The sequence below is a fragment of the Lissotriton helveticus genome, chromosome 2_1, assembly GCF_964261635.1.
Source record: "Lissotriton helveticus chromosome 2_1, aLisHel1.1, whole genome shotgun sequence".
NCBI lineage: Eukaryota > Metazoa > Chordata > Amphibia > Caudata > Salamandridae > Lissotriton > Lissotriton helveticus.
The window spans coordinates 2075822745-2075836169 of NC_136059.1; the positions used below are offsets into that span (position 1 = coordinate 2075822745).

The window sequence follows — 13425 nt, forward strand, 5'->3', positions numbered from 1 at the left end:
CAATCTCCACCGAGGACACCATCCGCCTGATGAACTCCATCCACTCTGGATCCCCCACAGACCCATGCCCTCACCACATCTTCAACAAAGCAGACTCCGTCATAGCACCGTACCTCCGAGACGTCATCAACTGCTCCTTCAATTCCGCCACCTTCCCAGAAAACTGGAAACACGCTGAACTCACCGCCCTTCTGAAAAAACCCACAGCGGACCCCACCGAACTCAAAAATTACTGCCCCATTTCGCTCCTTCCATTCCCGGCCAAAGTCATCGAGAAAGCTGTCAACAACCAGCTCGCCGCTTTCCTCGAAGCCAACAATTCCCTCGACTCCTCACAATCTGGATTCCGAGCAAAACACAGCACTGAAACCGCCCTTATCGCAGCAACAGACGACATTCGAACTCTACTGGACAATGGAGACACAGTCGCCCTCATCCTCCTCGACCTCTCTGCAGCATTCGACACAGTCTGCCACAGCACCCTTTTACAACGCCTCAGCAACATCGGAATACAAGGAAAAGCACTTGAATGGATCACCTCGTTCCTCACCGGAAGAACCCAGAGAGTCCGCCTTCCACCATTCAAGTCCGAGGCCACCGAAGTCATCTGTGGCGTACCACAAGGATCCTCACTCAGCCCCACCCTCTTCAACGTATACATGAGCCCCCTCGCGGCCATCGCCCGCCAACACAACCTCAACATCATCTCTTACGCGGATGACACTCAACTAATCCTTTCTCTCACCAAGGACCCCAGCACCGCCAAAACTAACCTACACGAAGGAATGAAAGAAGTCGCTGAATGGATGAAACACAGCCGTCTGAAACTGAACTCAGATAAAACAGAAGTCCTCATCCTAGGTACATCCCCCTCTGCATGGGACGACTCTTGGTGGCCGGAAGCCCTTGGAAAAGCACCCATCCCGACAGACCACGCACGGAACCTAGGCGTTATCCTGGATTCTTCACTCTCAATGAACAGACAAGTCAGCGCCGTTTCCTCATCCTGCTTCAACATTCTTCGCATGCTCAAAAAAACATTCCGCTGGATCCCCACCGAGACCAGGAAAACAGTCACCCATGCTCTGGTCACAAGCCGACTGGACTACGGAAACACCCTCTACGCAGGTACTACCGCTAAACTCCAGAAGAAACTCCAACGAATCCAAAACGCCTCAGCCAGAATCATATTGGACATCCCACGCAGCGAACACATCTCTGGTCACCTGAAAGACCTCCACTGGCTACCCGTCAATAAGAGAATCACTTTCCGACTGCTAACCCACGCGCACAAATCACTCTACGACATTGGACCAGAATGCCTTAACTCACGACTGTCCTTCTACACCCCCCCCCCGCCATCTACGTTCTTCCAGCCAAGCCCTCGCCACTGTACCTCGCATCAACAAGACCACCATGGGAGGCAGATCTTTCTCATACCTGGCTGCTAAAACATGGAACTCACTTCCCACTTACCTTCGCCTTACCCAGAACCACCTAGCATTCAGAAAGCAACTTAAAACGTGGATATTTGACAAGTAATCCTCTTCCCCTCCTAAGCGCCTTGAGACCCTCTGGGTATGTAGTGCGCTATATAAATTTTCTGACTTGACTTGACTTGACTTGACTATTAAGTGCTCTTGCAAATGTAAAATTATACCTATTCCGATTCTGTAATTCAGGGTGTGGAATTTATGCATGCAGCGTGGTTTTTGCTTTGATAGCCAGGCAGGACGCGACGAAAGGTGTTTCACTGATAAATGACATTTTCCAGTTACCGAGTCGTTTAAATGGAAAGCTGCAGGCCTCCGTCCACCAGCAGTACATGGCCTGTGACGTAGGGCGCCTCGAGGAGAAAGACCACCGCCTGCGCCACTTCACGAGCTTCTCCGAATCTTCCAAGAGGGATTGCAGCCTTCAGCTGATCCTCTTTCAAGTGCGCTGTCATTTCTGTATGGATGAAACCTAGAGGAGAAGAAATATAGCTCTCGGTATAACTGCAATCACTGCTCCGCTCGTCCACAAAGAACCTGGTAATGAAGCAATTTATATTCAACTCTTTATTTGTTGCACTCATAAAGGTCAAGAAACAGGTTTTATGCTTTTACTAATTACATTCAAGATGAAGTACGAGAGAAAAGGACTGGAGATTAACGCACTTAGCAATCTTTAATCATAATAACAAATTCCATTTCATAAGGCTTTCTCGTGGTCCGTAATGATCTTCTGACAGGAAATGCGTCAGCCAAAATGTAAATCTTTACTGAAGAAGTCAGCTGTCACATTTCTTATCTACTAGATTTCTAGAGCAGTGACAACATGAAGGGAATATCCGTCCACAAGCGAACTAGAACAATGGGTTCTGGCACGAGTAACAATGAAGAATATTTTTGCTAGCAGACCACTGAGATGCTGTACACGTATTTTAGGAGCCCACTTCATGATGCAATATTACCGTATGGAAAAAAGAGCTCATACTCAGTCTGGTTTGTTGACCCTGAATCTGTACACCTGGATTCACAGTCTATCTGTACTCCATCTGTCAGTCAGGCCCTGCTCACCTCAACCCACATAGTGCAAATACTCAGCTACATACACTGTGATGTGCAGCCTTAGCCACAGCTTTCAGACTCCGAGCCATGTACTCACAACCATAAACCATATCCTGCAAATCATAATACATACAAATACCATGTTCTGCAAACCCTCGCCCATACCCATGTCACACTGTCTCGTTCTGACCATTACCCTCGGTTATAGACTACATGCCCTCACAGCCATGCTTTGCATGCCCTTCGCCATGCTATGCACAACATAGGTTCCTTATATTGTCAACTCTTTCACTTCACAACATAAGCTATGCTCTGCATACACTGAGACACAAGCTGTTCACTCGTAGCTACGCTTAACACACCAAGAGCAATACTCTGAACATTCTGAGCAAAGAAGTCCCCTAGGCATGCTCTGAACACCCTCATTCTTGTTCTAAACACATGCTGGGCACAGGTCTACCCTTAAAATCCTCAACATTGCTCAATTATGATCTGCATTCTCCTACACGGAACATCCTCACCCCTGTGCTACACATCCCCAGCCAATCTGTGAACTCTCAAACACGCTGTAAACAAGCACAGCCTATATATCTCCCGCCCCACCTCCCAAACACAGCACAGCTCAGGTCAGGTCAGGTCCTGGACATTCTCTGTGGACTCCCAGTCGCTATATCTACACGGTACACCTTCTACCATTCCATCTGTGGTTTAAGGATGGCAGAGAGGGAGAGACCTTCTCCACTTGAAAGATCCAAGTCTACAGAGGGAGGGTTGGGAAAGCAGGGAAACACAGATTTTATCATGTACACTATTCTAAGATTCATATATTATATTATTTTAATGTTTTCATTAGTGTTGGGTACCTATATTATATATGTATGTTATGTAATGGGTAACTATCTAATATAGTCCAATAGTGCCATAGAGAGATTCTGGTGACACCATAAACTACAAGGTTGAAGACTGACTGCATTGCAAATGTCACCAGAGCCCTGATATGGCAATATAGGACAACATTAAACTATATATGTATCTATATATATATTTTAAGTGGAAAAAAACGAAAGGTTACAGGGACGTTGTAGTTAGGCTGACATTTTACTCGTACAAAACCACTGAAATTCAGACGTTTTAGTTAGCTGAGCTAACTATAACTCGCCCCCCGCAATGCACTGCTTATGGCCTCACATATTACATCACTCATGACATGGTCAGTGACATCACTGATGAAATTTGGCATTGCTTCACCAATCTTCATGACATTTTCCCCAAAAAGTGTCAAGGTAGGTTCTGGTTTTTCGTGTAGTACCTACAAATCTAAATAGGATCTGCGCGTCTAGACAACATAAACTAAGGGATTGGTGTTCAAACTGATTCCAGACACCCCCAAAGGATATGTACGTCTGTAGACCAGCTAGCTCACAGTGCCACTATAAGCCCCACAACCTTACCAAGGAGCGAATAGTTTCTGGCAACCATCGAACATGACAACCCTGACCCCTCAGGGACCTTCGAAACGGTACAGTACTTTTAATTCAGTCACTCGTACTCACTTTGTCTCAGAGAGATATACAAAATAAACTGTGGCGACATTTCCAATAAGTATTTACTGAATCCGCATCATTCTAGTGTCAAATACATGTGCGGCAACAACTATTAGACAAAAACAGATATATACGATTACATGCACCAACAGAGTAAACAGAAGGTAGAATTCTTCCATGGTGCTAAAACAGTGAGTATATGCAGGCATACAGATACATGGCAGTATTTATGTGTCGTCCTCAAATGCAAACCCTAACTATATGTACCTACATGTACCTAGCATGTATGTAGGTGTATAGCCAAGAATCCCCGTAGGAAAAAGCCAACCCCATTACCTAATGGGAGAAAACGAAAGAGACCGTCTTGGTCTTGAGTTGGACACCACGCGAGGGATATCAGACCACTGCGTGATGTGGTGTCTGCGTGCAGGGACTTCAGAGTCTCGTGTCAGCATGGAAGTTTCTCCTCTGGTTTGCCCAGCGAAGATGTGGTACTTATATATTCAAAAGGTACCCTCAGGGGTTTTAGCTAGATGTGTCATGTGGGTATGTCGGCCAAGGATGACGATAGCGCTGACCCTTATACAGAGTTATTATGTGGAAGATGGTAATCCTGCTGTGATACTAAGAATCCTCATGCATAATAAATTAGGCTAGTTTTCAGAGAAAACCACACAACTTATTCAGCAACTAACTAGGTACAAGGTCGGTGCCAGAACAGTTTTGTAGAGCAAGGTAGGACAAGTATAGGTAAAAGGTTGTACAACTACCGAGGTCTATATTGAGGTTCATAACAGGTTGTCATGGAAAGTTTGGGGGTGATCCGTGCAGTAGGGACTGAGAATTTGGGGTGTGAAATAAGGGTGCATTTGGAACGTTAAATCCTGTAGGAACCTATAGCCCACAGCTACAGCCCAAAACAACTGAACAGTCTTGCACGGAGGTAGATGTTGGTTCAAGGAATTGCCTTTTGCCTATCTGGTGTAAATCCGTTCAGTAGTTTTTGCGAAATTTAAGCCCAAAATTATAGTGATATCTCTGGTGGCGGATATTTTGCAATGGTTTCGTCAGTAATCGCAAATACATGTGCCAACGGGTATGCTCTGCCTGCCTGGCTGGACGGAACGAAACAAAGTTTTACAATATGAACAGGGGGTAGTGGTGGTGTAGAAAGTCGCACATCAATCTTAAGAAAGTTGGATGTGGGTAGCGCCGTTATTGTAAATAAAGCGATACAAAAGGGGATGATGGAAGGAGCGTTTGAGCAAATCAAACACCCACCCCCAGTCAACTGATCTGGCAATTCGGGCTGGACTGTTTCCATGAGGCACAGGGTCAGACTGATTTGCATATAGCCATGTCTGAAATGGGGTGGCTGAGTGGGCTAAAGAATGATGATGGATTAAACCCAGATCAGTTGACTGGGGGTGAGTGTTTGATTTGCTCAAACGCTCCGTCCATCATCCCCTTTTGTATCGCTTTGTTCGCCCTAAGTGTGGCAGGGTATGCTCAGACGTGAGTCCCTTGCTCACTTGGCCACTGGATTCAAGATAGCCTGGCTGATGAGGATTATGAATCCGAAACCGGTCCCAGGATGCTTGTTTCCGGTCCATGGAAGACATGGCTTGGCAGTTCGGGCTGGACTGTTCCCATGAGGCACAGGGTCAGACTGATTTGCATATAGCCATGACTGAAATGGGGTGGCTGAGTGGGCTAAAGAATGATGATGGATTAAACCCAGATCAGTTGACTGGGGGTGAGTGTTTGATTTGCTCAAACGCTCCGTCCATCATCCCCTTTTGTATCGCTTTGTTCGTCCTAAGTGTGGCAGGGTATGCTCAGACGTGAGTCCCTTGCTCACTTGGCCACTGGATTCAAGATAGCCTGGCTGATGAGGATTATGAATCCGAAACCGGTCCCAGGATGCTTGTTTCCGGTCCATGGAAGACATGGCTTGGCAGTTCGGGCTGGACTGTTCCCATGAGGCACAGGGTCAGACTGATTTGCATATAGCCATGACTGAAATGGGGTGGCTGAGTGGGCTAAAGAATGATGATGGATTAAACCCAGATCAGTTGACTGGGGGTGAGTGTTTGATTTGCTCAAACGCTCCGTCCATCATCCCCTTTTGTATCGCTTTGTTCGTCCTAAGTGTGGCAGGGTATGCTCAGACGTGAGTCCCTTGCTCACTTGGCCACTGGATTCAAGATAGCCTGGCTGATGAGGATTATGAATCCGAAACCGGTCCCAGGATGCTTGTTTCTGGTCCATGGAAGACATGGCTTGGCAGTTCGGGCTGGAATGTTCCCATGAGGCACAGGGTCAGACTGATTTGCATATAGCCATGTCTGAAATGGGGTGGCTGAGTGGGCTAAAGAATGGTGATGGATTAAACCCAGATCAGTTGACTGGGGGTGAGTGTTTGATTTGCTCAAACGCTCCGTCCATCATCCCCTTTTGTATCGTTATTGTAAACAAAGCGTCTTGGTGCCCCTCAAGGTAACAGTACAACACACTACCGCGGGTGTCAGTGCACGATCGTCTGGCCAGGTCCTCGTGCTAAACTTAATAGAATGATCATACCTCAGCACTCTAAATATTTTTATCTCTCATTCTTAATCATATTCAAGACATGAATCCCATGTACATTTATGGTAACACAACTCACAGGAAACACCAGTCTACGAGATTATACTGACATTTTCGTTCAATATTATAGTTTGTGACAATGTTTCACTTAATACAATGTAATCAATCTGGCTTTTAGTACAAACATGCATCTGTTGACCACTTTCTAACATTTATATGTTATACAGTTAGGTCATGATGGTCCAATTCTTGAAACATCATTGATCGTAAAGGAAAATGGCAGCCGATTCGTGTTTAGTTACAACCGCAACTTCTTCAAGGCTTGAATCTATGGAGGTATAAATTCTCAAAGTAGTGTAGTTTGCCGGAAACTCAAATACATAAGTGATTGTCACAGACTATTAAATTGAATGAAAATGTCAGTATAATCTCATAGACTGGTGTTTCCTGTGAGTTGTGTTACCATAAATGTACATGGGATTAATGTCTTGAATATGATTAAGAATGAGAGATAAAAATATTGAGAGTGCCGAGGTACAATCCTTCTATTCCGAACAGAAAGTTTTGGCCGCCATTTTATCGATCGGGAATGGTTCCTGGGGCTGAAAATTTCTGAAAAAGCTAACATAAGGGGTCAGAGTAGAGGTACTCTGATCCCATGTTTGAGAAATGGGGGTGTTAGTGTCCAGTTATGTGTCCAAAATATATTTTTTTAATCGCTTGCGATATTCGCTATTACAATCGTGATCGCCAGCGCGGCCCCCCGTGTACCATTGTGGGGACATCGAGAATATCACGGCACACCGCGAATATTGGTGGGAATATAAAAAAATATATCAGTGAATCATTAATACTCATTGTTATTGAGATTCTGATAAATGTTTTTAAAGAGGTATTTCTATAGTGAGTTATTTACTGTGATGATTAGAACCAATTATATAGTTATAATTTTTTAATGTGTTGGTGGCTATTGAATTCCTGCTTTTGTTTTCGGCATTCGTGACGTAACCACGGGGATCGCGATGACCAATGTCATTGCGATATCCGGAGTCACAGCAAAAACGGAAAATAGTTTTTAGAGTTGGTTGTTCTAGAAATACACTGGAAAAACATGATTTCAGAGAATACTGTAAGTAACCCCTAGTGTGTAAAGTACTGTAGTATGTGTGGATACATGAGTTTTACACTTCATGGAAAAGGCGTGATCATCACGGTTAACAACGTCATCGCAATGTCCCAAATAACCACGAAAACAGGTTTGGAAGATGGTTTTAAAAAAAAAACTTAGTACAACAATATGAGTTTAAACATGCTTTGAAAGAAGTAAGTATATAGTAATATGTGTAGTACAATGTTCAGAATGTTTTTTCACATATTTTTTTAATATGTTGGTGGTCATTGAATGTTTGCTTTTGTTTCCGTTTTTCAGGTCGTGTTCGCTGGGATCGGACGGCGCAAAGATTGTAAAAAAAAACCTTTTGTAAAAACTTCACAATATTTCAGGTACTAGGGTGGCTATGACAAGAGCTGTTGCGTTGGTTGGATGTATATGGCTGCTACACAGAAGACCAGATATAGAGTCATCATTTCTATAAATTCCATGTATGTCAAAACGCAGATTGTTGGTATAGATACAGCCCATGCGATGGTGTCTGAGGAATACGGAAACAGTTTCATTAACATGTTGCCTGGCTTTGTAAATCTGTGGACAGAATTGATTTGACCACTTCCATTTCCGTCTTCGGCATATATTATAGTACACCAAGACAGTGTGTGGGAAAAGCGACAACAGTTTTGCAAAGGTTTCTTTGATTAGGATTTCCAGCCTTATCCCAGTCAATGTGCCTAGGTCATTGCCCCCACAGTGCACAATCATGAGGTGAGGAGCTTGGTAAACCAGAATGGATTTAACCTAAACCAGCAACTGATGAAACTTTAATCCTCTCTGGACAAAACAAGTAATCTGCACATTTGCCAAACCCAAGACCTTGTTAATACCTTTCTTTTTTGCAGCCTCTTTAGCCCAATAGATATAGCTGTGGCCCACAATCCATAGTCTAAGCATTTTGAAGTGAAGGGGCAATAGTAATCAGGAGAAGGCTGGAGCTCAATGAGTTAGTTTTCCCAAGAAAAAGCTGTTAAAATGGAGGGTATTAAAAAATATATATATATTTTATTGGATGCTGTCAGCATGAAAGTGAATACAATTAGGTAGTGTGTTGAATGCCTTAGCAAGAAGTCTTATTACTGACTGTTGTTTAAAAAAAAAAAAAGGTAATACAGACATGGATATACTTTTGAATCTGTGGAGTAAAGCACACCTGCGTTATCTTATTTGGAAGTAGCATGTTCCTTCTTGAATGTGCTGTGAACTTGTGGCCTAGTGGTTCCACCGGGTTGCTAGGTACACTGAGCTAAGTGTGTGTTGGGGGGGGAGGGTGTTAAAGAGACAAAGCATATTTTAAAATGTTGAGGAGTGATGACCATTTAAGTAATGGTAAGCTTTAATTTCCAACTTAGAACTGTGTAATAAACTGTTGTTCAGTATTTAAATTGAAAAAAAAATGAAGCTAGCTATAGGTTTGAACTTACTATCTCCATGCACCGACGCAAGATCACGTTATAGGCAGGCTCGTCATCGCATTTCTGCGTTTGGCGGTTTGGACGCAGAGTTAAGTACTCAATAGAGTCAACTAAGGCACAAAAGTAAGTTTAAGCTCATTCACATAACAGGATGATGAGGTTTTACACTTTCGTGTTTTGTACACGGATGGGCACATTTAAGTTTCAATAGGTTCTCACTTGTTTTGCAGCTAGCAACTATCTAGCAAGTCATGATGTCATGGTGTATGGGACATCCACAATATACAAGGTAACTTTTGCAGCAACACACTATTTATAGTTCTTCAGAAAGGCTTGTGATAGAAGTATAGAGCAAGAACAAACCTCTCCTAGGTATCAAATCAGTATCTTGGTAATATATCCATCATACAATGTCTATATCAACATTGTCCAACAACAGATATTATTTAGATAACATTATTCTTATTTATTGATTCATAAAAAAAAATTTTTTAACAAAAGGACATCACTATGTTCCTTCAGTATGTATAATACAATCATATATACAACATACTGTCTATACCAGCCCCACACACAAAAGAGAGGAAAAAAGAAAGCAAAGAATGTCATTCATACATCTAATCTAAAATATATGAATGACATTCTTTGCTTTCTTTTTTCCTCTCTTTTTTGTGGGGCTAGTATAGACAGTATGTTGTATATATGATTGTATTATACATATTGAAGGAACATAGTGATGTCCTTTTGATAAAAAATATATTTTTTTTGTTATGAATCAATAAATAAGAATAATGTTTTCTAAATAATTTCTGTGGTGGGACAATGTTGATATAGGGCCCGATTCACAGAACTAACTTAAGACAAAATCTTAAACTTCCTACCATTTTCGTATTCACAGAAGGCACTTACTAATTTTGGTATTCACAGAAGACACTTACTCATTTTGGTATTCACAGAAGTTAGGACTCCTAATTTTAGGACTCCTACATGCCTTCTGTGAATACCGAAAGTCTTAAAATTAGGATTTTTCTCAATTTCCGAGTAGTAAAGTTAGGACTCCTAACTTTAGCACTCCTAACTGCCTTCTGTGAATACCAAAAGTCTTAAAATTAGGATTTTTCTCAATTTAGTAGTAGTAAAGTTAGGACTCCTAACTTTAGAACTCCTAAATGCCTTCTGTGAATACTGAAAGTCTTAAAATTAGGATTTTTCTCAGTTAAGTAGTAGTAAAGTTGAGGAAAATCCTAATTTTAAGACTTTCGGCACTCACAGAAGGCATTTAGGAGTCCGAAAGTTAGGAGTCCTAACTTTACTACTACTAAATTGAGAAAAATCCAAATTGTAAGACTTAAATGCTTAATGCTGTCCTCTGACAAAAGCCTTACTGGTCGACCACACTACTACAAATAGAGAGTGAGGTACTATCTACTTTACCTATGCCTACCTTTTGGGTTCCATTGGACTCTGTGCACACTTTACCTCACTTTGGTATAGTATATACAAAGCCAGCTTCCTACACCATCCGTTCATCCAATCACGCAGATAGTAGCAATATAGTTATGTGAATACACAGGCACTAACTATGCAGATATGGGACCACCGATGTAGTTCGTATATACTCAGGGAATCATGCAGGCACCACCTAAATTCTGAGGGAATTACGTTGGCACTCATCCAATTATCCAAGGAGTATTGTACACAACCACAAACAAATGTATTTACATGTTTCAGTGAGGAATATGTACTCTTTTAAAACCATCTGGTGAATTATATATGTAACGTGTCACACACTGCATGTACTCGGAAGAATCAGAGAACTATATGCTGTGATACAGATCAATGTGCAGATTTTTATATGCAGTGTTTCTAAAAATATAAATCTGACACTTCTAAGTAGAAAAGTACTGAAACACTAAATCTACCAGTGACAGTGGTAGACAGCCACAGAAATAGCACTTATGTTATGTTTTCTGATTTAGAAAATTGAAACTTTGTATGTACTTTTACACTTTGGTTGATGTTTATTTTAAAATTGACTACATAAGACAGAAAGTGGTATTTTACTGTGTATAAGTGAGAACTATGGTGCAGCTGTGTTGTAGGAGAGGGTGCTATAATATTAAAAGGTAACTGATAAATTTAGTTTTATGTTTTGGTCTGGGTTTGGTAGATTGAAGTAGGTGCTTGTAGTTATGTAGCTAGGTTCATCTGTAAATTTAAAACGGCAACCTACCATAATAACTCCTTTTGTATTATGTGTAAGCCAGTAGTAAAGTAGTTGGTATGTTTGCTAGAATAAAAATTCAAATATACTTATTTTTATTTTTACAGATTAATATCTGCATAGCTACAGAAAGATTGCCTACAAACGATCAGAGAAAAAAGGAACAGAAGCAACTACATTACCTATGCAGAACTGAGACACAAAAGGGGCAAAATGAATAAAAAGTGGTGAAAGAAACAAGACCTACTGGTAAGAGGACAAAGTAATTTCTTTAAAATATATGTGGACATTTCCAAAGATTACAAAATAATGAAAATACTATTTAGACTATGAGAAAGAATAACAGTGGATCAAATCTATATAACAAGAACAGGAAAGAATGCAACAAAGATGGACACACATTAAACAGGAGACCGAAGCAATTTAAGGAAATCAGAGCCAGGATGTTTCTTAGTAGAGTAGTTATAATCCTGAGAACTATGAAAAATATAGAAAAGAGAAAGAGGCACTGAAACAGAAATAACAAATTGAGAGAGTAGTTGAGAAGGCCTTTGCTTTGAAGGTGAAGCTTTTCATTTTGATTATAAATAGTATGAAGACTCTTGACAAAATAGTATTGTGCACGAGGAGACAAAACCTGAAAAAAGATTAGTGAATAGAGGTAACTTTTGTACAGTTATTAGTGGAGAATGCATACATACTTCTAATACAGAGCCTTTCTTTAATGAAGAAAGCTATGTCCGGAATAAAAGATTAGTTCATGCTATTGATTACAGAGGACGATGTTATGAAATGAAGAATGGCACTCCTATAGCGAAAGAGGTGATGGTGCCTACAAATGTAGAACAAATTATTGGAGAACAGGTCCAAGGAAGGCAGAGTCAGGCCCCGGTAGAAGAATGGAATTGTAATAGTGTTGGTAGTATTCAACAACAATCCATTGATATATTAAGGAATTTTCTACATATCTTTCCAAGGCGAAGTTTAAAACAGAAAATACTTGCTTTGCAAGGATTGGATCCTTGCAAGATTAGAAAGCAACTTGCAGGGACACTTACTAGTTTGTTTACCAAACAAAGTGTACCAAAGCACCTTCCATCACTTCAAGATGTTAGCTGTACACCACTCAGCAATGCAAACTTTAATTAGAAGGCTGTACTATGTGGAAACTCCTGCTTTATGTTCAGGAGAAATGAATAGAACACTTTTGCACGGTACTGTGGTAGATGTGAAAAGGTTTGTGGTGGTGTGCAGTTTTGTTTCTTTGGACCTGAGCAAGATTCTAGGGAAACCGAAGAGTTGTTAAGAGAAGGAGTTGCAGAACAGGACTCATATATTACAGTTGATAGTTTTAAAGAAGAGATTACAAAATGTAACACAGTGTGGTCTGCAAAACCAGAGTATGTTTGTATATGTGGTCAATGCACTTACTAGAAGATTTAAACAGAAACTACTGACATATTTAAAATGGGAAAAAGTAAATAATGATAACTGACAAAAGTTAGCAGTGCATATATTTGTAAAGGAACTCTATGCCTTGTCTCTACAGCAAGTTATATGTAAGCAGTGTTACAATAAATTAGAAGATAATAAAATGAACAATATATAGATATTAGATACCCATTTTGTAAGATACTAAAATGCCTGCTAATGTAGAAAAACTATGTAGGGCCAAAAATAAAAAAACAACAACATTTGATTCTTAGCAGCATTGCGAAGGTCCGTTATGGACTGCTCTCCAAAACACTACAACTCCACAGTCCATGCAGTATGATGCCATCCAGGTAAACTGTGGAGCCAAATCTTGAAGTTGAGATTGGACCTCTGAATGGGACTCTCTGGCCCGGTGTTGTTGTGGCTATTGAAGTGGAGGGTCCTTCAGCCTTGCGTTGCTTTCTTGGTGCTTTTACACTATTGCTTTGGTATATTTTTA

The 13425-nt window shown here is 41.1% G+C and overlaps 1 protein-coding gene across 7 annotated transcripts in view; it reads right to left on the bottom strand.

Moving 5' to 3' along the window:
• Positions 1–13425, bottom strand: part of CBR4 (carbonyl reductase 4) — a 289489-nt gene that overhangs the window by 21127 nt on the left and 254937 nt on the right. For 5 of the 7 annotated variants that reach the window (XM_078677039.1, XM_078677038.1, XM_078677042.1 and 2 more), the window contains one exon: positions 1779–1965. The exons of 1 other annotated variant lie outside the window; for it this stretch is intronic. In XM_078677039.1, the coding sequence (XP_078533165.1) occupies positions 1787–1965 (179 nt within the window). In that variant the 3' untranslated portion in view covers positions 1779–1786. Of the gene's footprint in view, positions 1–1765; positions 1966–13425 lie in introns of all 7 variants that reach the window. One more of the 7 variants, XM_078677040.1, reaches the window with a different exon arrangement.